The following is a 24,289-nucleotide window of genomic DNA, read 5'->3' as shown; positions in this document are numbered from 1 at the left end:
TTCATAACTATGACAGAGGAGAGTTTTCGACAGGTAGAAAAATACAGGATGCTCTCCTTGAAAAAATTAATTATTCTGGGTCATAGATCTCCATTCTTTGTCTTCTCCACTCACTTGATTTCTGATTCAGAAAGTACAATGATGGACAAACAATTTTATTAAAATGCGGAGACATTGCAGATGCAAGAGTGAAGTTAAGGCATACACTGCACTTATTGCATGCTGAAGACAATAGGTATACAGTACATTTAGATAAAACTTGGGTGTAACATAACCATATGAAGAAATTTATTTTGCTCTGACTGCAAAAGAAATAATGGGCTGAAAGTATCTACATTTTCTTTTATATAGTGTATATTGTATTTTGGATTAGGAGTGCAGTGATGAAGGGTCTGTAAAAGGTGGAGATGTGAATACTCTTCGTCCAATTAAGGTGAGCCGGAACAAAAATTCTGACAGTGGAATACAAGTACTCATGCACTGCCACGCATGGAGTCTCTAGCAAAAAAAATTGTTTTCATAGGTGATATGATATAATACTGATGTCTCAGATGTTACAAAAATTAGTTTTATGTTTTTCTTAGCAACTTTCTCACAGGACATTTCTGAGACATCCAATGGAAGGCAAATTAATTAGTGATGACATTTTTTTGTTACACAAGAGAAACAGTTTCACACCCCTTATTGTATTTTATGTTTTATCTTGAAATACTTCCATGTTTTCATAATAAAATACACTATGTGATCAAAGGTATCCAGACACCTGGCTGAAAATGACTTACAAGTTTGTGGCACCCTCCATCAGTAATACTGGGATTCAATATGGTATTGGTCCACCCTTAGCCTTGATGACAGCTTCCACTCTCGCAGGCATACATTCAATCAGGTGCTGGAAGGTTTCTTGAGGAATGGCAGCCCATTCTTGACAGAGTGCCGTGCTGAGGAGAGGTACCGATGTCGGTCGGTGAGGCCTGGTATGAAGTTGGCATACAAAAACATCCCAAAGGTGTTCTATAGGATTTAGGTCAGGACTCTGCAGCCCAGTCCATTACAGGGATGTTATTGTCATGTAAACACTCCACCAGAGGCCATGCATTATGAACAGACGCAATTGCCATCCCCAAATTGATCTTCAACAATGGGAAGTAGAAGGTGCTTAAAACATCAATGTAGGTGTGTGCCATGATAGTACCATGCAAAACAAGGGGTGCAAGCCCCTCCATCAAAAACATGACCACACCATAACACCACCGCCTCCAAATTTTACTGTTTGCATTACATATGTTGGCAGATGATGTTCCCCAAGCATTCACCATACCCACACCCTGTCATCGGTTCGCCACATTATGTACCATGATTCGTCACTCAACACAACTTTTCCCACTGTTCAATCATCCAATGTTTATGCTCCTTACACCAAGCAAGGCATCATTTGGCATTTACAAGCATGATGTATAGCTTATGAGCAGCCACTCGACGATGAAATCCAAGTTTTCTCACCTCCCACCTAACTTTCTTAGTACTTGCAGTGGAATCCTGATCCACTTTCGAATTCCTGTGTGATGGTCTGGATATATGTCTGCCTTTTACACATTATGACCCTCTTCAACTGTCGGCAGTCTCTGTCAGTCAACAGATGAGGTCGGCCTGTATGCTTTTGTGCTGTATGTGTCCCTTCATGTTTCCACTTCACTATCACATCAGAAACAGTGGATCTAGGGATGTTTAGGAGTGTGGAAATCTCACACACACACACGACACAAGTGACACTCAATCACTTGACCACATTCAAAATCTGTGAGTTTCGTGGAGTGCTCCATTCTCCTCTCTCACGATGTCTAATGACTACTGAGATCGCTGATATGGAGTACCTGGCAGTAGGCGGCAGCACAATTCACCTAATATGAAAAACATATGATTTTGGGGGTGTCCAAATACTTTTGATCACACAGTGGATGTATCATATCAATCTATAAACTTTAAAAATTTTTCTTTCAGTACAAGTATGTTAGCACTTCTAATTTTTACCGCAGGTTAAGGCAAAAAGTTATTTTTCTTGTATTGTTAGTTTTTACTTTTTAATGATGCAAGAATTTTCTTTTGGGAAGTATTCCATCATATTATAGAACAAAAATATAGACATCTAATATTTTTTGCAGTATTTTTATTGACATTTGAAATTAACACTAACTGGCAATGCTGCAAGAAGGTGCGATGGCCCTGAGCTGTCTATTTTGGTGACAGCTATTATAGTAGTATTTCATTTATTGGGGAAGAACATAGTGTCCTGGCTACCCATTTGCAATAGTCTACTTTAACAGTCATATTTATGACTATCAATAGCTGTCACTGTAATAGTAATAGAATCAGTACTTGTAGTGATAGCATTTTGTTTCTTGAGACAGCAGGACATACTGTCATTAACTACCTGAGAGCAACAACCAATTTTCATGATGTATTAGAGGCAGTCAAATGAAAACCAAACATCTGCCTCAATAGGACCATGGAATGGTTCCATTCAAAAGCAATTGCCATATGCATTAAGACATTTACCTTACTGGGAGACAAGATGATCAATTCCTGATTCATAGAACACGGTCAGCCACCGACGAATCTGCAACCACACCCACTCTTGCACTTCCTCATCAGACTGAAACTGAGATTCGCTCATTTCTATGTCTTTCTTCAAGTCACCAAAGATGTGAATAACACACAGTGAAAGATCCAGACTGTACAGAGAGTGTTGCAGTGGTTGCCAACCAAATCACTGAAGTGTAGCCTTCACTGGATTGGCAGTGTTGGGGCAGGCAGTATTGTGTAACAGGATGATCCTGTCTGACAGCATTCTTGGGTGTCTTGACTTAATGGTGCATTACAGTTCTTGCAAAGTGTCTACATAGAATTACACATTGACTGCGGTTCCATACCCGAGAAACTCAAAGAGCAAAGCACTGCTGCAATTGACGAAGCAATTCATCGTGACCTTACGTAATACCACCATTTTGAGCCAGAGGGCAAACAGCAAAGCTAACTGTGGAAACATCCCACATCTTCTGCTGAAGAAATTCAAAGCTCTTCATGCACATTCTAGTAATGGCTACAGTGATGTTCTTCAACTGCAGGTGCCCTCTGCTTGTCAAGTTCCTTGAGTGTGGGACCACAATTAATGCACACTGCTATTAAGACACTTTGCAGACATAGTGAGCTGCCATAAAGTCAAAATTTCCAGGAATGTTGTCAGTTGGAATCATCCTTTTTACAAGACAATGCCCGCCCCACACTGCCAATCGTGTGGAGGCTACACTTTACTGATTGGTTGGGAAACGATGCAAAATCCTCCATACAAATTGAATCTTTCACCCTTTGATTTCCACATCTTTGGTGACCAGAAGAAAGATGTGTGTGGACTTCGGTTTCAGTCAAACAAAAGAAAACTAGAATTGCATTCTGCATTTATCATCTCTTCTCCCAGAGGGATAAACATCTTAACATGATTGTTGATTACTTTTGAATGGAACCATTTCATGGATCTGTTGTGATAGGTGTTTGGTTTTCATTTGACTGTCTATTACATTTGCTGTTGCCATTAGGTGTTATTACAATTTATTTCTTTATTTTTGATCCAAAATCAACTGATTGCAAATTTTCTTTTTTTTTCCACCCAGTCTTCTGGATAAGTCAGAGCTTTACTTACTATAGTTACATATTATTGCCTGGTATTATTATCTACGCAATTTTATCTAAATGTAGTTGAGAGGACAATGTTACATATGAAGGGCTTATTTCAATAGTGGTACAAGTCCATTACCTCCACTTTTCTGCCTATAATGCTTCTGAAACTAATGATCCAAGCAAACAAAAAGAAAGGTTCACCTCTAGCAAGAAGCCTTATGCTTGAGTATTTCTGGTATCTCAACTGCAGATTTTTCAGTGCTCATTTAACTTTAGGACTCTGTATCTCAGAATGAACAAAAATGGACTTGTACCACTACTGAAATAAGCCCTTCATATATGGACTATACATAAAATTAATTTGCTATTGCAATACATATATTTGGAAATTTACAGTTTGTGACACAGCCTTCAGATCTGAGATTCATGTATTTACAGTTTGTGACACAGTCTACGATCTGAGATAGGCTACATATATTTTTAGAAAAAGGGTCTTCCACCATACAATTGTGCTAAATGTAGAAACTCATCTACTGAATACACAGGATTATTTAGGAGCCACAATTTTAATTTCTTTTTTATTTCTGTAATGGGTAATTTGGAGATACTGTATTTACTCGAATCTAAGCCACACTTTTTTTTCTGGTTTCTGTAATCCAAAAACCAGCTGCGGCTTAGAATCGAGTGCAAAGTAAGCAGAAGTTCTGAAAAATGTTGATAGGTGCCACCACAACTAACTTCTGCCATCAAATATATGTAGTACTATACAGGCATGCTTTCCAGGGACAAAGATAAATACTGGTGCCAAAACCTCTGCGTCAGTAAATAAATTAAAAGAAAAGGTAGAAGAATGTAAACATTTGCCATGTATCCTTTGGTGTTTGCTGCTATCTCATTTAAATCCTGTCTGCCTAATAAACTACGAAACTAGAGTGAGACAACAGCAAACCCAAAAGGATATACATATCATGTCATGTTTATATTCGTATTATTCTTATACTGAACAGTGATACAGTCAGAAATGAAGCACGGCAACTGACTAGATTTTTAAACCTAAGATGAATCTAATTTCTGTGCAGAATATAATGTACTAAAGAGGGGTCTTCAAAGATTTTCAAATGGAGAAAAATTTTCGCTAAACTCTCGTTCAGAACATCTTCTATCATTCGAAGTCTATTATTTGGTTCTTGTTGATCATTATCTAAGAAAGCAGCAGTGTAAGTAACAACAAATAGCAGTCTCTTGCCATTGTTTCGCTAATGAGACAATTCCTCTCTCTTTTTTTTTATTGTAAGCGGTGGTAGCACACACAAAAGCAAGCCATGCCGCGAGCGGCCACAGGTCGTAAACACTCATTATCAAAATACGACAAACAAAGCATGACACAGTACAATAATGCATTTTAAGCTTAGAGTGATGTAAACACCTATAACAAAGATAATGGCACTCATCAGATCAAAGCAAAATAAGCAACCGATTCAAACCAGACGAAGCACATGAAAAAGGAAGGGTACCCGTATAAATATGGACGGAGCGCCTGATGCATAGCAATGGGTACCTGGAAAGCTTACGACTCAAACCAAACTACTGTAGCTGTATCTTTATCCATTCAACCTAAATTGTGTCTCATGTTACAATAGACCAATTTTGTTTTGATTTGGAGGTGTGGTCTAAAACTTTTCTCTCCCCTTGAATGTCGAGTCTCAAATTTCAGGTGCAGCTTAGATTTGGGAATTTTTTTTTTTTCCTCGAGTCTCATTTTTCAGGTGCGGCTTAGATTCGAGTGCATCTTAGATTCGAGTAAATACTGTATTAGGATGGAAGCAATTCAGTAGTTTTAAGCCTGCATAGTGAGTGCTTTTCTCATAAAGTGTTGTCCTATGAGAGATATCGTGAGGTCTCTGTCTCTAATGTTGGGGTCATGTATTTCTTTATTAAGTGTTTTATTACTAATATCCATATTAGTACAAAGGGTATTAGTGGTGATAGTACATGTAGTTGCCAGTGCTGTAACACACCTGTCAGCTGCAGCCCTCGTCTCCATGGTGACAAACGCCCCCGCCGCGGCCCGCGGTGCCGGTGCACTGTCCTGCGCCATGGTGAGGCGCCTCTCCAGGGTGGCGACACGCGCCTCCATCTGGCGGCGCTGCTCCTCGGCTTCTTGCAGCAGCTGCCGCAGCCGGCGTTGCTCCGCCTCCGCTTCCCGCCGGCTGCGCTCCGCCAGCTCCAGCTTGCGCACCAACTGTTCCCTCTCCTCCTCACCCTCGCCCAGCTGCTGCTCCAGGTCGTTCACCTCCTCCTCCAGCCTCGCGGACTCCGCCCTGGAAGTTGACAGCTCCGCCTCCGCTTTCTTCCTCGCGGCCTCCGCTGCCTCCAGCTTCTCCTGTAGCTCCTTCACCGCCACACTGGAACCCTGCGTGGCAGTAAATGTGAGTGTACCTCACTCCATACACGTTTAGTATTCTAAGTTGCTGTTCAGCTACTGTTTCATAAATATGTAAGCAATATATGTGAGGGCACAACGCTCTGGTGTTACAACAATTCATAAATTCCCAAAAATCTGAGCCGTGTAGGGCTACGGGTGCTAAACTTTCACTTCAACAAATCTTGAGCCTATCATTAGCTACTGTGATGTTACACACTAAAAATTATTAATGTATGAAATTTTCAGAATACATTTCTCTAGGTAACATAAACTCATGCTTATAAATTAAGAGTAATGCTGATTCATGATGAAACAATGCTCTGGTGGGTGGTTGCAGGTTTAAATCACCTCGGTGTATGACCATGCAGTGTATTTGACCTGCGGTCATCAGACGGTGGTGCTGGCGGCAATCCACATACGCAGAGGTGTGTTTGTGCACGTCAGAGTATGGTGCAGCGAGTAAGTGTGCAGACTTTTCAGATGTGCTAATGGTGACTGTGAGTTGAAAATGGCTCAAAGAACACATATTGATGATGTTATGAGGGGTAGAATACTAGGGCGACTGGAGGCAGGTCGTAGCATGGGCCCTCCATGTGCCACAAAGTGTGATCTCATGATTATGGCAACAATTCCAGCAGACAGGAAACATGTCCAGGCGCTACAGTATGGGACATCCACAGTGTACAGCACCACAGGAAGACCGATATCTCATCATCAGTGCCTGCAGATGGCCATGGAGTACTGCAGGTAGCCTTGCTCGGGACGTTACCACAGTCACTGGAACAGTTGTCTCCAGACACACAGTTTACAGACAACTGAACAGACCCAGAGACCTGCAAGGTGCATTACACTGACCCCTGGTCACAGGAGAACCTGTAAAGCCTGGTGTCAAGAACACAGTACATGGTCATTGGAACAGGTTATGTTTATGGATGACTCTAGATATAGTCTGAACAGTGATTCTTGCCGGGTTTTCAGCTGTTGTGAACCAGGAACCAGATACCAAGTCCTTAATGTCCTTGAAAGGGACATGTATGGAGGTTGTGGTATAATGGTGAGGGGTGGCATTATGATTGGTGCACAGACAGCCACTTTGACAGAGGAACTGAAATATGACAAGTGTATCGGGACGTCATTTTGCACCAGTATGTCCGCCTTTTCAGGGGTGCAGTGGGTCCCACCTTCCTCCTGACGGATGATAATGCATGGCCCCACCAAGCTGCCATCATGGAGGAGTACCATGAAACAGAAGATATCAGGTGAATATAGTGGCCTGCCTGTTCTGCAGATCTAAATCCCATCGAGCACATCTGTGATGCTCTCGGTTGACATATTGCTGCACGTCTTCAAACCCCTACAACACTTCAGGAGGTCCGACGCACTGGTGCAAGAATGGGAGGCTATACCCCAGCAGCTGCTCAACAACCTGATCCAGAGTATCCCAACCCGTTGTGCGACCTGTGTACGTGTGCATGGTGATCATATCCCATATTGATGTCGGGGTACATGGGCAGGAAACAGTGGCGTTTTATAGCACTCATGTTTCGGGGCAGTTTTCTCAACTTATCACCAATACCGTGGATTTACAGATGTGTGTCGTGTGTGTTCCCTATGTGCCCATGCTATTAGTACCAGTTTTGTGTAGTGCCACATTGTGTGGCACCACATTCTGCAATTATCATTAATTTATGAGCATGAGTGTATTTAAGTGATTAACATTGCAACATCGTAATTTGATGTAAGCATGAGATAATCCATTGCAAACGGTAATGATAGTACATCAATATGCAGTGTAATCACCAGAATGTTGAATGCAAGCATGCAAATGTGCATGCATTGTGCTGTACAGGTGCTGGATATCAGCTTGTGGGATGGAATTCCATGGCTCTTTCACTTGGTCGGTTGATACAGGGACAGTTAATGCTGTTTGTGCATGACACTGGAGTTGTCATCTGATGATGTCCCATATGACAGACCTGGTGATCAAGCAGGCTGAGCCAACATTTCAACATTCTGAAGACCATGCTGGGTTACAACAGCTGTGTGTCTCATCATTATCTTGTTGGAAAACACTCCATGGAATGCTGTTCATGAATGGCAGCACAACAGGTAGAATCATGAGGCCAAGGCAACATTTCAACACTCTGAAGACCATGCTGGCCTACAACAGCAGTGTGTGGCTCAGTATTATCTTGTTGGAAAACACTCCATGGAATGCTGTTCATGAAGGTAGCACAACAGGTAGAATCATGAGACCAAGGCAACATTTCAACACTGTGAAGACCATGCTGGCTTACAATAGCAGCATGTGGCTCAGTATTATCTTGTTGGGAAACACTCCATGGAATGCTGTTCATGAATGGCAGCACAACAGGTAGAATCATGAGGCCAAGGCAACATTTCAACACTCTGAGGACCATGCTGGCCTACAACAGCAGTGTGTGGCTCAGTATTATCTTGTTGGAAAACACTCCATGGAATGCTGTTCATGAATGGCAGCACAACAGGTAGAATCATGAGACTGATGTACAATTTTGCAGTCAGGGAGTGTGAGATACCCATGAGGGTGCTCCTGCTGTCATATGAAACCACACTCTTGGGTTAGATCTAGTGCGTCTAGCATGCAAACAGGTTGGTCGCTGGTCATCAACTGGCCTCCTTATAACCAACACTAGCCATAACTGGCACCAAGAAGGATCAGCTTTCATTGATCTCTCGCTTAACACCATTGAACTGACAAATGGCAGTGGTTTGGGGTCAGTGGAAAGTATGCTATAGGGCATTTGACTCAAAGTTGTTCTTGAAGTAACCAATTTGTAACAGTTTGTTGTATTACTATGGTGCCAGCTACTGCTTAATTTGCTGCTGCAGACACAGTCATACGCTGAACACAGTTGTCTTCCCTCTTGGTAGTGCCATGTGACTGTTTGGAGCCCAGTCTTCTTGCGTCCGTACATTCCCGTGACCACCGCTGTCAGCAATCGTGTACAGTGGCTACATTCTTGCCAGTCTTTTCTGCAGTATCACAGAAAGGACTTAGAGATTCTCATAGTCCAACTACATGACCTCATCAAACACAATGATGTGTTGATAATAACATCTTTGTCATCTTACAGTGATTCTTGACTAACATCAACTCACTGTGTCTAATCCCAAGGGAAACTAGTGATCATGTCCATTACAATTTGTATTTAAAGCAAACCTGATTTGCATCATTGTAGTGGCACTACTATCGCCACTCTTACGTGACTGGCATGATACCTGAACAGACATCATCTTTCAGATATAGAAACATGTCTACCAACCTTCATTTGTTTTACACAAGTCCTTCTTGGTTTTGTGATTTTTTTTGCATCAGTGTATTTTGTAATTTCACAAGGTTAACCAAACACGATCAGACTTATCTTGTGAAGTGAACAAACTTCTTCTCACCATATCTAAAGTATTCAAAAACAAATAGCTTGGTCTCCAGGATACCAGTGACCAATAGAGGAGTATGCCAAATCAATTAACTCTCTTTGATAATGAAAAATTAAACCAAATAAAAATAACACTCTCTGAAAGGGATACTGATGAAGTAATCAAATGGGGAAAAGAAATTGGGTACTTTTTTTTCTTTTTTAGTATTAAGTTGCAAAGTCACCCATGTGGTGGCTTAAATAGAGGAAGAATTTGCTCTCCACAAAACTTCATAATGTGCCATAAACTTCAAATGAGCTGTATCTACTTTGTGGATATGTCAAGACCCACTGCCGCAGGCGGTGTCTACCTCTGATTGTGGCAATGTGTTGTCAAGTTTTCTGGCTACGTACGGAATGACGCCAGTCAACGGGTGCAGTCCAGCAGAACATGTAGTGTCTTCTGGATTTGTTGCAACCTCAGTTACGAGGTGCATTCAAGTTCTAAGGCCTCCGATTTTTTTTCTCCGGACTGGAAAGAGATAGAAACATGCGCCTTGTTTTAAAACGAGGCCACGTCCATTGTCAATATGTCCCAGAGATGGCAGCACCATACGGCAGTTGGAATTTTATCGCCAGCGGCGAGAATGAGAACTGTTTTAAATACTTAAAATGGCGACATTTTCCTTACTTGAACAGCGTGCAATCATTCGTTTTCCGAATTTGCGTGGTGTGAAACCAATTGAAATTCATCGACAGTTGAAGGAGACATGTGGTGATGGAGTTATGGATGTGTCGAAAGTGCGTTCGTGGGTGTGGCAGTTTAACGAAGGCAGAACATCGTGTGACAACAAACCGAAACAACCTCGGGCTTGCACAAGCCGGTCTGACGACATGATCGAGAAAGTGGAGAGAATTGTTTTGGGGGATCGCCGAATGACTGTTGAACAGATCACCTCCAGAGTTGGCATTTCTGTGGGTTCTGTGCACACAATCCTGCATGAGAACCTGAAAATGCGAAAAGTGTCATCCAGGTGGGTGCCACGAATGCTGATGGACGACCACACGGCTGCCCGTGTGGTATGTTGCCGAGCAATGTAGACGAGCAACGACAGCATGAATGGGGCTTTCATTTCGTCGGTTGTGACAATGGATGAGATGTGGATGCCAGTTTTCAATCCAGACACAGAGCGCCAGTCAGCTCAATGGAAGCACACAGATTCACCGCCACCAAAAAAATTTCGGGTAACCGCCAGTGCTGAACAAATGATGGTGTCCATGTTCTGGGACAGCGAGGGCGTAATCCTTACCCATTGCGTTCCAAAGGGCTCTATGGTAACAGGTGCATCCTACGAAAATGTTTTGAAGAACAAATTCCTTCCTGCACTGCAACAAAAACGTCCGGGAAGGGCTGCGCGTGTGCTGTTTCACCAAGACAACGCACCCGCACATCGAGCTAACGTTACGCAACAGTTTCTTCGTGATAACAGCTTTGAAGTGCTCCCTACTCACCTGACCTGGCTCCTAGTGACTTTTGGCTTTTTCCAACAATGGAAGACACTGTCCGTGGCCGCACATTCACCAACCATGCTGCTATTGCCTCAGCAATTTTCCAGTGGTCAAAACAGACTCCTAAAGAAGCCTTCACCGCTGCCATGGAATCATGGCATCAGTGTTGTGAAAAATGTGTACGTCTGCAGGGCGATTACGTCGAGAAGTAACTCCAGTTTCATCGATTTCAGGTGAGTAGTTAATTAGGAAAAAAATCAGAGGCCTTAGAACTTGAATGCACCTCGTACATGGCCTGGGCCACAGAGCTCAGCAGCCATTTGTGATGGATGTCAGTCGGGAGCAGCTGAGCCATCAGTCCAGTCAGCTGGGTCCACATACTACTGAGTCATCACTACCACTGTCTTCCTCCCATGTGGCAAAGTTGGCCACAATGTTGTTCCAGGTATGGGTGCCTATTGCAGTGGTGTAATTCCCCATGGCCACCACCTTGATGCCTTCCACTACCTTCCCTATGTCTGTAGCATCTGGCCCCAGTGAGGTTCACTCCCACACCTACTGATGTGTAGCCCACAGATTCTGACCCACCCTCCACCTCTTCCTCCTCAACCCCCACCTCCTCTCAACCCCCGTCAATGGATGTGGCTTTGCCTCTGCCACTGCCAGTGGACCAACAGTAGCCTCAGTCTACACGCTCTCCCATCCCTCAAGCAGAGCCAGCAGCATCGACATTGCCCCCTTCGCTTGTCGGTCTGCTGCCTGGGTCTCCGGCCCTCTTCCTGGTTCTGTACTCGAGGTTGCAGCCCGAGCCTGGCCATTTTTGGGTCTGTGGCCAGAGGACGAACAATGGAGGCAGATGAGCTGACGTGGGTACTGCAGTGAGTTACTACAGACAACTACCCTAGGGGGTGGGGCAGTAAGTGATGCATTGTGTGGACAGACTCTTTGAAGCAAGTGTCTACCTGCAGATGACAGCAAGAAGGATGCGGCAGTTATAACACTGAGTTCAATCACCGCAGACTTTGCATTACAGCTTGTGCCATTTCCGTGTACTCAGTCACCAACCACCCACGCATGCCGTGTGTCGTGTTCATCGCTGTGCATGTCTCTATGCAGTTTCAGACTTCCTGCTTCCTTGTAGACTGACTCGCATGGTGAGATTTCATGTCCTGCTGTGGGTTTCTGTTACCCAGCTTATTGTTGAGCTACTGTCTGTCTGTACAGTACCTTGCATCAACAGTGTTGTATAGTAGGGTAGTTATGAATGAGTAGATACTGAATGCACCACTGATTCTTACATCAGTAGGTTGTTTCAGTCCAGACAACAACCAGCTGGAGCAACTGCATCATGTGCAATTCGAATGGATGAATTACCAAAACCACTCAGAGAGGAAGTCACCAGAGAGACAGAGACAGCACAACCAGAAGGTGCATTAGAACTGGTTTGCGCACTAGGATGGTCTTCTTTCATACAGGGCCTAGCAAGTGACCGCATTCAGACAATTGTAGAAAGTGGGGGTGAACAAATTTGCTTAGGTGGCACACTGCATGAGGGAAGCATATTTTATCCATTGAAGAAAAGGGTCTCTTCCCAAGAATAGTTCATAAGGAATTGGAACACTGAATGTTATAACCGGGGGCAGAGGGGTCACATGGCTAGAGACTGTGGGAAGTCAGAGAGGAGCACAAGGGCACATTGACTAGTGACAGCCATGAAGGTGCAAGAAGCTAAGAGCTTCCAGGGCTTTTGCACCACTGTGATAAACAAGGGCACATGGACATTGAATGTAAAAAGATAACGATTTGTGAAAATTGCAAAAGGCACAAGCATCAAACACGGGATTGTAAAACACCTAAGTGTTAAAGGTGCTACCAAAATGGGCACATTAGAACCCTATGCAATGAGAATTTAGGGAAACTAATGGTGTGGAATATAAGCAGTCACATATTACCATGACAAAATGGCCAAAAGTTAGATTCACTGACTGTGAAGCATGAAACGAAATTATGATGGTGTATTACTAGGAATTAGGAAGGTAGTTAGAGTTATTAATAGATACCAGGGCACATACAAGACTTATAAAGGAAGAGAGACTCACAAAAGGAGCCTTTAATAGCAGGAAAGATGTCCATAGATTGAAAAGTACAGTGGGCTGTTAGGATCTACAGATCTGCTTTTATTAATAGAAGGGAAAGTGCCAGTGAAGTGTGAGTTCCAATTCATATGAAAAAGGTTGAACATTCTTTATGGCAGTCTAGTAGGATGTGAATTCTTGAGGAAGTTAAAGATTTTGATTAATTATGGAGACATGGCAATTAGTATAGAGGGTCAAAATATTCCACTGTTGACACTGGCAAAGACAGAAGTAACACTGCAAATTTCTAAGAAACCTATGGGCAGGTAACAATCACAGTTAATGGAAAACTCATGAAATTGATACATAATCAAAGATGGGATGCTTAGTGGCAGTCTGTGAGTCAGACTGCAAAGAAGGTGGAAATGAACAGTTTTGGTAGATGGCTAAAAGAATCTATGAATAAGAAGGAAAGTCACACATGGGGAAATATGACAAAACAGCATACATCACAAAGTGGTGAAGTAAAAAATAAGCTATGCAAATCAAAGGCAAGTTGTGAGACAAAAAGTGATGAGTTATCTTTAAGGCAAGGTAGTGAGGTGCCAGAAAGTGACATGAGGATAGGCCCTAAGGAAGAAAAAAATTGAAGGATATGCATAGAAACAAGATCAAATCCTGTAATGAAAAAGAAGTTACTACTACCAAACAGGAAGTAATGACAGGTATGTATTCTCAGTGTACTGAATATGAATGACACTGAGTATGATCTCAGAGCTGCATAAGTATTAGGGGAACCAATAGAGAAAGTGACATCAATCCAAACAGTATCAAATGGTTTGGGCCTGTACAGAAATTGTATCACCCAGGTTAGAGAAGCAGCCAATCTGATCATTTGAACAAAAAGGATCAACATGAATCAGACAAACTTTGTAGTGCATACTGCATTTTTTTTTTAGTTAAAAGGTGACAAATGGTGGTATTACAGGAGCAAATCAAAGAAACCATTAATCAGGATTTAATAATTCAAAATCAGAGTTCATGGAATGCACCTGTATTGCCTGTACAAAAAAAGATGCCAGTGGAATTATGAAATACAGATTAATAACCAACTTTAGAAAACTAATCGAAATTTCAGTCGGGGGAAGCCTTTTCCATTTCCACCAGAATTGAGATATTGGACGTTTAGGATTTAATCAGTGGGTACTATAAGAGTTTCATAGAACCAACAGACAGAGAAAAGACAGGGCATAGTGCAAATTGTCAGCACTATGAGTACAAAAGGCTGCCAAAGAATGCACATTCCAGAAACTAATGAACATAGCTTTGGAAGGATTGCAAGTGTTTAGTGTATTTAGATGACATAATCTGCTACAGAGGTTCATCAATGGAACCTAATGAGAATCTGCAGCAAATCTTGGATATTTTAAGGGTGCATAGGTTAAAGTTACAACTAGATAAGTCTGAATTACTGAGAAAGGAAGTAATATTTTTATCAAATGAAACACTAGATAAAGGTGTAGAGCAAGACAAGCGTTAAGTGGAAAAGGTGGAAAACTTCTGAGTTCTGCAATATGAAAATGAATTAAGAAGAGTATCAGGGGCTGGGGTGGACATTATCATCAGTTCATTCCAAAGTTCAGTAAAATTGAAAATCCATTGCGTAAAACTGCTGAAGACCAAAGTGCCACATGAATGGAAAGATCAACAACAAGGAGCATTTGAAAAATTGAGTAAGAGATTAGTAAATTGTCACATATTGAGCTCCCAAGATTTTGAGAAATTGTTTATAGTAACAACAGATGCCAATGGAGAGGTGTTGGAAACAATTCTGTGATAAAGAAAGATAGGTGGCAATTTACCAATCACCTAAGCTTCAAGGTCACTGATAAGGTTGATAGAAACCATTCTCCAGCTTAGCTAGAATGCTTAGCAGTCGTACGGACAACAAAGCAGTTCAGGCAATGTGTCTATGAGAGGCATTTCCCCTTAATAACAGATCACAAGTCATTGATGTGGACTTTGTATCAAAGATGCTATGTCAAGGGTACTAAAATGGAAGTTGAAACTAGAGGAGTATTCTTCTGGCATTGTGTGTAAACCAAGAAAACTCAGTGCAAATGCAGGTGCATTAAATTGAATGCGGTCTGACGATATACATGATATAAGTAAACATACAGGCCATATACATTGAAGAGCCAAAGAAACTGATACACCTGCCTAATATCATGTAGGGCCCCCATGAGCACACAGAAGTGCCACAACATGATGTGCCAAGGATTTGACTAATGTCTGAAGTAGTGCTGGAGGGAATTGACACCATGATTCCTGCAAGGCTGTCCACAAATCCGTAAGAGTATGAGGGGGTGGAGATCTCTTCTGAACAGCATGTTGCAAGGCATCCCAGATATTCTCAATAACATTCACGTCTGATGAGTTTGGTGGTCAGCGAAAGTGTTTAAACTAAGAAAGTGTTCTGGGGTCACGCTGTAGCAATTCTTGATGTGTGAGGTGTTTATCTCATTGAAATCACAACCTCCTATCACTTCAAACAGTGCAGTGAGGAAGCTTGTCAGTTAGTGACACCAGCAAATTTATGTACAACATGTTACAACCATGCATAAAACTTTCAATGTTTCTAGCTCCTAACTAAAACTGATAGAAATTTGATTTAAATTTATTTGTACATGGTTGTTTTACATATGAGCACCAATCAACAAAGACTGAGACTGATTTTTTCCTGTAGCTCCTGTGATAGTTTCCTATCTGTCCCATGAATAATTGAAAAGAACAAGTTCTTATGTATAATATCCAAAGGTGGCAGCACTCTTGTATTGGTAGATTGGTGGTAATGCTCTATGCAGTAGAGGCCCTTTACATTTCACATACCAAACAATGGAGGTGATGCAAGAGGAGCAGTATGGTGCAATAACATTCTGTGGTTATTTAAATCAAACTTACAAGACTTACAAAAAGTTGCAGCAAGCATATGGTGAAGATGCACTACCTTGTGTAACAGAGTTAGGCGGTTCAAGGACATCAAAGAAGGCCAGATAGTTTGTTTTAGGCAAGGTGGACCTAGTGTTTTGGCTTCTGCTGTAACTGAGGTCTCTGTGATTGTCTGTGAGAATCAGTGAACAGCATTACATAACACAGGGAAGAGATGCAATTATGCACAATCATCACCATACGACTCATGTTTGTGGCCAACGGGTGCCATGTCTGTTGAGTCCTGAAGAAAAGGCTATGTGCATAGAGACAAGCTGTGAGGTGCTGCAACTCTCTGCTGATAGAGGAGATGCATTTCTGGAATTAATTGTCACTGGTGATGAGTCATGGTAGCATCATTATTATCCTGAAATAAAACTGAGAACTCTGAAGCAGTGCTCAAGAAAAGTGAGGCAATTCTCAAGGACCTGACTGCACCATGTGTTCGAGGTACTGGTAGAGACACTACAAAAAGTGCATTTAAATAGGACAGGAGTACTTTAAAAAAATCATGCAAACAATGACATGGTGTAATAAACATCTTTGAAAAAAATCAATGTCAGTCTTTGCTGATCAGCCCTCATACCTCAACTTCATAATAAAAGAAAATAATGTTCTGTTATTAACAAATATAACTTGTTGCTGTAACTCTCAAAAATAACTAAATAAATCATGTTCATAACTATGCAGAAAGAGTAATATTTCATACTTTTACCTACCTAAATAAATATTCCTTTAACTTATTATTTAGTAAGTTACAGAGAAACATATGTTACCTGAAACACCAGGTGTATGTCACTTGTACAGCTTGCACTGGATTTTATGAGTATAGTGAGAAATTCAGAGTTGAAAGATGGGTCAATGAAGCAGATTCCACAAGTAACCACTCTGTTCTGAGAAGGCTCAGACTCTAGACGAAGGCATTAGCCCTATAAATTAGGAAGCTAGAGAATCAATACATGTTAATGGGATTTGTCTGTCCCTTAGTTTGCTGATGACATTCTACTGGAATGTCTCCGCTATATCCTTTCTTTCAGGAGTGCTAGTTCTGCAAGGTTCGCAGGAGAGCTTCTGTAAAGTTTGGAAGGTAGGAGACGAGATACTGGCAGAAGTAAAGCTGTGAGTACCGGGCATGAGTCGTGCTTCAGAAGCTCAGATGGTAGAGCACTTGCCCGCGAAAGGCAAAGGTCCCGAGTTCGAGTCTCGGTCGGGCACACAGTTTTAATCTGCCAGGAAGTTTGACAGTCTACTGCTTGTCTCCAGTGGACGGAAACATCATCAAGGAATGGAAGATCTTAATAGAACAAACACTGGAAGTTGCCTTTAAAATCAATAATAATAAGACTAAACTCATCGAGCAATAAACCTAACTGAAACAGGTATTTTGGGATGTGGTATGTTTATCAGAATATTATTGTCATGATACACAGAGAGCTTCCCAGTAATTGTTTGTATTCCTAATGCACCATAGCTTCATATTTACTTCCTTGATGGTGGGAAGCTGTGAACCTGGAAGTGTATAGTCATCACCTCTGTAGAAGTTATTTTTGTCCTAAGAAGTCTCAACTGCTTCTTGGAATTTCTTTGTAAAAGTGTTGCCTTCCTTGGGTAGTACTCATACACTGATGAAATTTATATCTTGGGTCCAGATCTGCTGATGTTTTCCTACTGCAGATTACACACTTTGTTATAGCCATATGTGGCATTTATGTTCTTTAATACACTCTTTTACTGTTCTTTCAGTTTTGTCTACATATACTTTGGCACAGACACATCACTTCATAGATTGTCACAGTGTATAGTTGATCAGGTACGTATGTTTAGCACCGGATAAAGTCTTTCATTTTATTCTGACTGAAAAATGTATTTTTACTATTTTGTGAAGAATTTTACTCATGTGGTCAATAACTCTGGAAAAAAAACAGTAAACTAACACAGTAAGAAGGCAGTTCTGCATATGTCCTATTAGCATAACGAATAATATTTCATTTGAAATCACTATCTATGGGTAAGTCATCACAGCCATTGCCATTCAATGTGCCCATTAAGTAATTCCATTCTAATACCAAGCTATTATTGTCACAGATAAGGAAGGCCCAATAAAACAGATTGCTCAGCACTGCTTTCTTTTGGGCTGTATGGCAGTGCAAAATGACACCTAAATATACACTCCTGGAAATTGAAATAAGAACACCGTGAATTCATTGTCCCAGGAAGGGGAAACTTTATTGACACATTCCTGGGGTCAGATACATCACATGATCACACTGACAGAACCACAGGCACATAGACACAGGCAACAGAGCATGCACAATGTCGGCACTAGTACAGTGTATATCCACCTTTCGCAGCAATGCAGGCTGCTATTCTCCCATGGAGACGATCGTAGAGATGCTGTATGTAGTCCTGTGGAACGGCTTGCCATGCCATTTCCACCTGGCGCCTCAGTTGGACCAGCGTTCGTGCTGGACGTGCAGACCGCGTGAGACGACGCTTCATCCAGTCCCAAACATGCTCAATGGGGGACAGATCCGGAGATCTTGCTGGCCAGGGTAGTTGACTTACACCTTCTAGAGCACGTTGGGTGGCACGGGACACATTCGGACGTGCATTGTCCTGTTGGAACAGCAAGTTCCCTTGCCGGTCTAGGAATGGTAGAACGATGGGTTCGATGACGGTTTGGATGTACCGTGCACTATTCAGTGTCCCCTCGACGATCACCAGTGGTGTACGGCCAGTGTAGGAGATCGCTCCCCACACCATGATGCCGGGTGTTGGCCCTGTGTGCCTCGGTCGTATGCAGTCCTGATTGTGGCGCTCACCTGCACGGCGCCAAACACGCATACGACCATCATTGGCACCAAGGCAGAAGCGACTCTCATCGCTGAAGACGACACGTCTCCATTCGTCCCTCCATTCACGCCTGTCGCGACACCACTGGAGGCGGGCTGCACGATGTTGGGGCGTGAGCGGAAGACGGCCTAACGGTGTGCGGGACCGTAGCCCAGCTTCATGGACACGGTTGCGAATGGTCCTCGCCAATACCCCAGGAGCAACAGTGTCCCTAATTTGCTGGGAAGTGGCGGTGCGGTCCCCTACGGCACTGCGTAGGATCCTACGGTCTTGGCGTGCATCCGTGCGTCGCTGCGGTCCGGTCCCAGGTCGACGGGCACGTGCACCTTCCGCCGACCACTGGCGACAACATCGATGTACTGTGGAGACCTCACGCCCCACGTGTTGAGCAATTCGGCGGTACGTCCACCCGGCCTCCCGCATGCCCACTATACGCCCTCGCTCAAAGTCCGTCAACTGCACATACGGTTCACGTCCACGCTGTCGCGGCATGCTACCAGTGTTAAAGACTGCGATGGAGCTCCGTATGCCACGGCAAACTGGCTGACACTGACGGCGGCGGTGCACAAATGCTGCGCAGCTAGCGCCATTCGACGGCCAACACCGCGGTTCCTGGTGTGTCCGCTGTGCCGTGCGTGTAATCATTGCTTGTACAGCCCTCTCGCAGTGTCCGGAGCAAGTATGGTGGGTCTGACACACCGGTGTCAATGTGTTCTTTTTTCCATTTCCAGGAGTGTATTTTTCGGTTTTCTAGCTAGTGTCAGATCTTCTATAGACCAATATATCAAGGAATGGGAACCAATCTCATGCTGTACCTTCAATATGATGTTGATTTTGGGATATTTTCATTTCAGAAATTTGGCATCTATGAACCTCTTCTGTACTGTGTAGCCATATAACACACCCACATAGTGACGCCAACAAGAAGCCTTTAGTGGTGCATTACTTAATTTGTATTTGTATTTGTATTTCTTTATTGGTCCTGTAAATCGTGTTTAGGTACATATTTTGCACAAATGATGTAGGACAAGTCAGGTTGGTACAGTATATACAACATCATACACATTCTTATTTTGAAAGGATAAATAATTAAAAATTATTCAATACATGTTGAATATTGATGATAAATTTAATATAATGAAATAAAATGATAGACTTAGTAAGAATATTTGACCAATTACACTACACTTTTCTAGTACTCTAAAAACTCGGATACAGAATAGAAGCAGTGGTCAAGCAAGTACTCTTTTAGTTTCACTTTAAACTTTTGTAAATTTTGCATCTGTTTCAAATAGGGTGGCATGTGATTGTACAGTATTATGCCAGTATGATACACTCCTCTCTTACAAGTGTTTGTACTTACTGTATTGACATGCAAGTAATGCTTCTGCCTAGTATCATGAGGGTGGTAATCACAGTTATACTTGAAGATCTTTCCATCTTTTCAAATACCTCCTTTTGTGAAATTTAGTATTTCATACATATATAAGCAAGGAAGAGGCAGTATACTGAGATTTTTAAATATTGGTCTACAGGAGTCTCTGTACTTAGCATGGTTTATTATTCTAACAATCTTTTTCTGTAGCCTAAATGTTTTGTTTGTACCCATGGAGTTCCCCCAAAAGATAATGCTGTACATCAGCAGTGACTGAATACTGCCATGGTACAGTGTGATCACAGATGCACGGCTTGTATTTTGTGTGAGGATTCTTACTGCATACGTAAGTGTGTTTAGCTTTTTATTTACATGGTTAAGATATGTCTCTTATTTTAGGTTTTGCTGAATACTTATACCTAAAAATTTTGTGTTGCTCACAGATGTGACAGTTTTTCCATCAATTTTAAAAACTGGTCTTGCAGGATGTAGTTCCTGTAAAATGTGGAAATTGACTGTCACTGTTTTTTCATTATTTATTATTGGCTTGTTTGTTCTGAAACATTGTGTCAAATTTTGTATTATACCTGTAGCTGTTTTTTGTAGGCTTTCTTGATCACATGATTTGATTAGGATATTTGTGTACTGTTGTCCTTTTAGTTATTTTTTCTGACAAATCATTAACATAAAGAATGAAAAGAATTGGCCCAATGACTGACCCTTACAGAATGCCTCATAAAAGATGCCTGTGAGGGGTCCATAGGTTCTGCAGCACGGCCACCACTGGCCACCATCACCACAACCGCCAGTTACTGCCGCACCCTACCCTTGGACATTAATCTCCTGGTAGTCAGCTGCACACATGCTTCCCCTGACTTATGCATAAACAATGTTGCCATCTGATTAACTGAAGCTTACCTTTATTTACAGTAGGTGCTCAAAATGATGTTTCTCTTTGGTCAGAGCAACCTGACATCTCCTGAACACATTAGCAAACACTTGACAAATTTTGGCTGCCAAAATCTTCACTGCAGTCACATTCAGGGGAGAAATTCCATCCCCATTTGGTGCACCAATGCTTCACATCTGCTCCTGTCTGTTGTGATCAGATTCAGGATGCAGCAGTGTTGTCGGGGTGGATGAAAACATGCTCGTTTTGATTAACTAGTGTCGCATCGTGGAAGATTGCTCCTGCCATTGTTTATCCCAGGCTTCTTGCATTCGAAGTTACTGCCATGCAGGCTGATTGCTGTGTGCTATGATGCTTTTCTGGACCACAGTCGCTGAGATTCTGATGAAATTTCTAAATGAATTGGTAAGTCTAGTTTGTTTTTTATTCTTGTACACGCAGTCAGCAGTGGCTAAGATCTTCTTATGGATAGTGGTGGAATATGACTTAAGTACCAGCAGCCCATGTGTGGCAGCCAGTGTGTGTTTGTAGAGTGAATACACCCTGTGATGAGACTCATTGATAATGAATGTCATTCAATATTTTCAGGTTCCGGACCCTCCTTACAAATCAGTATCTCTCTAAAAAGTATGTTGTGAATAAAAGTCAACAACAATTAATAAAATATGTATTTTTGAAATTTTTTGTTATTGTTCTACAATACTGGCCAATAAAATTCCTACACCACAAAGTTGATGTGCTACAGATGCAAAATTTAACCGACAGGAAGAAGATGCTGTGATATGCAAATGATTAGCTTTTCAGAGCATTCACACAAGTTTCCAACCGATTTCTCATACACAAACAGCAGTTGACCAGCGTTGCGTGGTGAAACATTGTTGAGATGCCTTGTGTAAGGAGGAGAAATGCGTACCATCACATTTCTGACTTTGATAAAGGTCGGATAGTAGCCTATCGCGATTGCGGTTTATCATATCGCAACATTGCTGCTCGCGTTGGTCGAGATCCAAAGACTGTTAGCAGAATATGGAATCGGTGGGTTCAGGAGGGTAATACAGAACACCGTGCTAGATCCCAACAGCCTTGTATCACTAGCAGTCGAGATGATAGGCATCTTATCTGCATGGCTGTAACGGATCGTGCAGCCACATTTCGATCCCTGAGTCAACAAATGGGGACATTTGCAAGACAACCATCTGCATGAACAGTCCGATGACGTTTGCAACAGAATGGACTATCAGCTCGGAGACCGTGGCTGTGGTTACCCTTGACGCTGCATCACAGACAGGAGTGCCTGTGATGGTGTACTCAACGACGAATCTGGGTGCATGAATGGCAAAACGTCATTTTTTCAGATGAATGCAGGTTCTGTTTACAGCATCATGATGGTCCGTGTTTGGCGACATCGCAGTGAACGCACATTGGATGCGTGTATTCGTCATCGCCATACTGGCATATTACCCGGTGTGATGGTATGGGGTGCCATTGGTTACACGTCTCGGTCACCTCTTGTTCGCATTGACGGCACTTTGAACAGTGGACGTTACATTTCAGATGTGTTACGACCCGTGGCTCCACCCTTCATTCAATCCCTGTGAAACCCTACATTTCAGCAGGATAATGCACGACTGCATGTTGCAGGTCCTGTACAGGCCTTTCTGGTTACAGAAAATGTTCGCTTGCTGCCCTGGCCAGCACATTCTCCAGATCTCCCACCAACTGAAAACGTCTGGTCATGGCGGCCGAGCAACTGGCTCATCACAATACGTCAGTCACTACTCTTGATGAACTGTGGTATTGTGTTGAAGCTGCATGGGCTGTACCTGTACACGCCATCGAAGCACTGTTTGACTCAATGCCCAGGCATATCAAGCCCGTTATTATGGCCAGAGGTGGTTGTTCTGGGTACTGATTTCTCAGGATCTATGCACCCAAACTGCGTGAAAATGTAATCACATGTCAGTTCTAGTATAATATATTTGTCCAATGAATACCCGTTTATCGTCTGCATTTCTTCTTTGTGTAGCAATTTTAATGGCCAGTAGTGTAAATTACTGCCCCCCTCCCTCCTGCTAGTACATGTTACTGAAAGTGCGTTGGTACTGTTAAGAGTGTGCTAAAAGGTATTTTCAGTTTTTGGGCCCTACTTACACATCAGTACCTTTTTAAAATATGTTGTTAATATAAATCAACAACAATTAACTTGGTTTTTTAAAGTATCCTCCTGTTGGTAATACATATTATGGAAAGTGCATTGGTATAGCTAGGATTAAAAGCAGAACACTGCAAACATCACTGCGTACACCAGACGTACCTGTTGCCTCACGGGCTGCGGGGGTGGGTTCCACCAGGGGTCCTCCACAAACTGCCCCCTCCTCTGCTGGCTGCTCTCCACGGCTCCCATGTCGCCACCTGCAGACACCACCTGAACAGCTGCCATCAGTGCATACCACTCACACAGTTATCATTTCTGTAGGCTGCTTTCTGACTACCCATAGATTGCTACAGATGCCTTTGTTTCCAGATGTAACTGACGTGTTAGAGAGTAAGAAAACCTTCGATGCATTTGTATTGTGAAGTCTGCAATACTTGAGTGTGCATAATACAAACATTGCTTTTTCGAGACATATTTTGCTAAACAACGAAATAGTATCATGTCTAAAAATAGTAATTACCAGACAATTAATGAGCATCAGTCAGATTTAGGAACTGAAAACACATTTCTCATAATATGCACTTGTGCTCATAAATTAAGGATAATTGCAGAATTGCAATATGGCACTACACAAAACTGGCACTAATAACATAGGTCCATAGCAAACACACACAACACAGATCTGTAAGTCCACGGTATTGGTGATAAGTTGAGAAAACCGTCCCAAAACACATGTGCTACAAAACGCCACTGTTTCCTGCATATGTACCCCGACATTGATATGGGATATGATCAACATGCACACATACACGGACCGCACAATTGGTTGGCATACTCTGGATCAGGTGGTCAAGCAACTGCTGGGGTATAGCCTCCCATTCTTGCACCAATGCCTGTCGGAGCTCCTGAAAAGCCATAGGGGTTTGAAG

At 42.4% G+C, this 24,289-nt stretch overlaps 1 protein-coding gene across 2 annotated transcripts in view; it reads right to left on the bottom strand.

Annotated features, from left to right (window-relative positions):
* LOC126109635 (trichohyalin) overlaps positions 1–24,289 on the bottom strand; it is a 230,864-nt gene that overhangs the window by 158,638 nt on the left and 47,937 nt on the right. For both annotated transcript variants that reach the window (XM_049914680.1, XM_049914681.1), the window contains exons 2-3: positions 23,520–23,617; positions 5,691–6,085 (exon numbers count right to left, since the gene is read on the bottom strand). In XM_049914680.1, the coding sequence (XP_049770637.1) occupies positions 5,691–6,085; positions 23,520–23,609 (485 nt within the window). In that variant the 5' untranslated portion in view covers positions 23,610–23,617. The remainder of the gene's footprint in view (positions 1–5,690; positions 6,086–23,519; positions 23,618–24,289) is intronic.

Source organism: Schistocerca cancellata, chromosome 12, assembly GCF_023864275.1.
Source record: "Schistocerca cancellata isolate TAMUIC-IGC-003103 chromosome 12, iqSchCanc2.1, whole genome shotgun sequence".
In the NCBI taxonomy this organism is placed as follows: domain Eukaryota; kingdom Metazoa; phylum Arthropoda; class Insecta; order Orthoptera; family Acrididae; genus Schistocerca; species Schistocerca cancellata.
The sequence above is the reverse complement of the archived record's forward strand: the minus strand, read 5'-3'. Positions and strand labels throughout refer to the sequence as shown.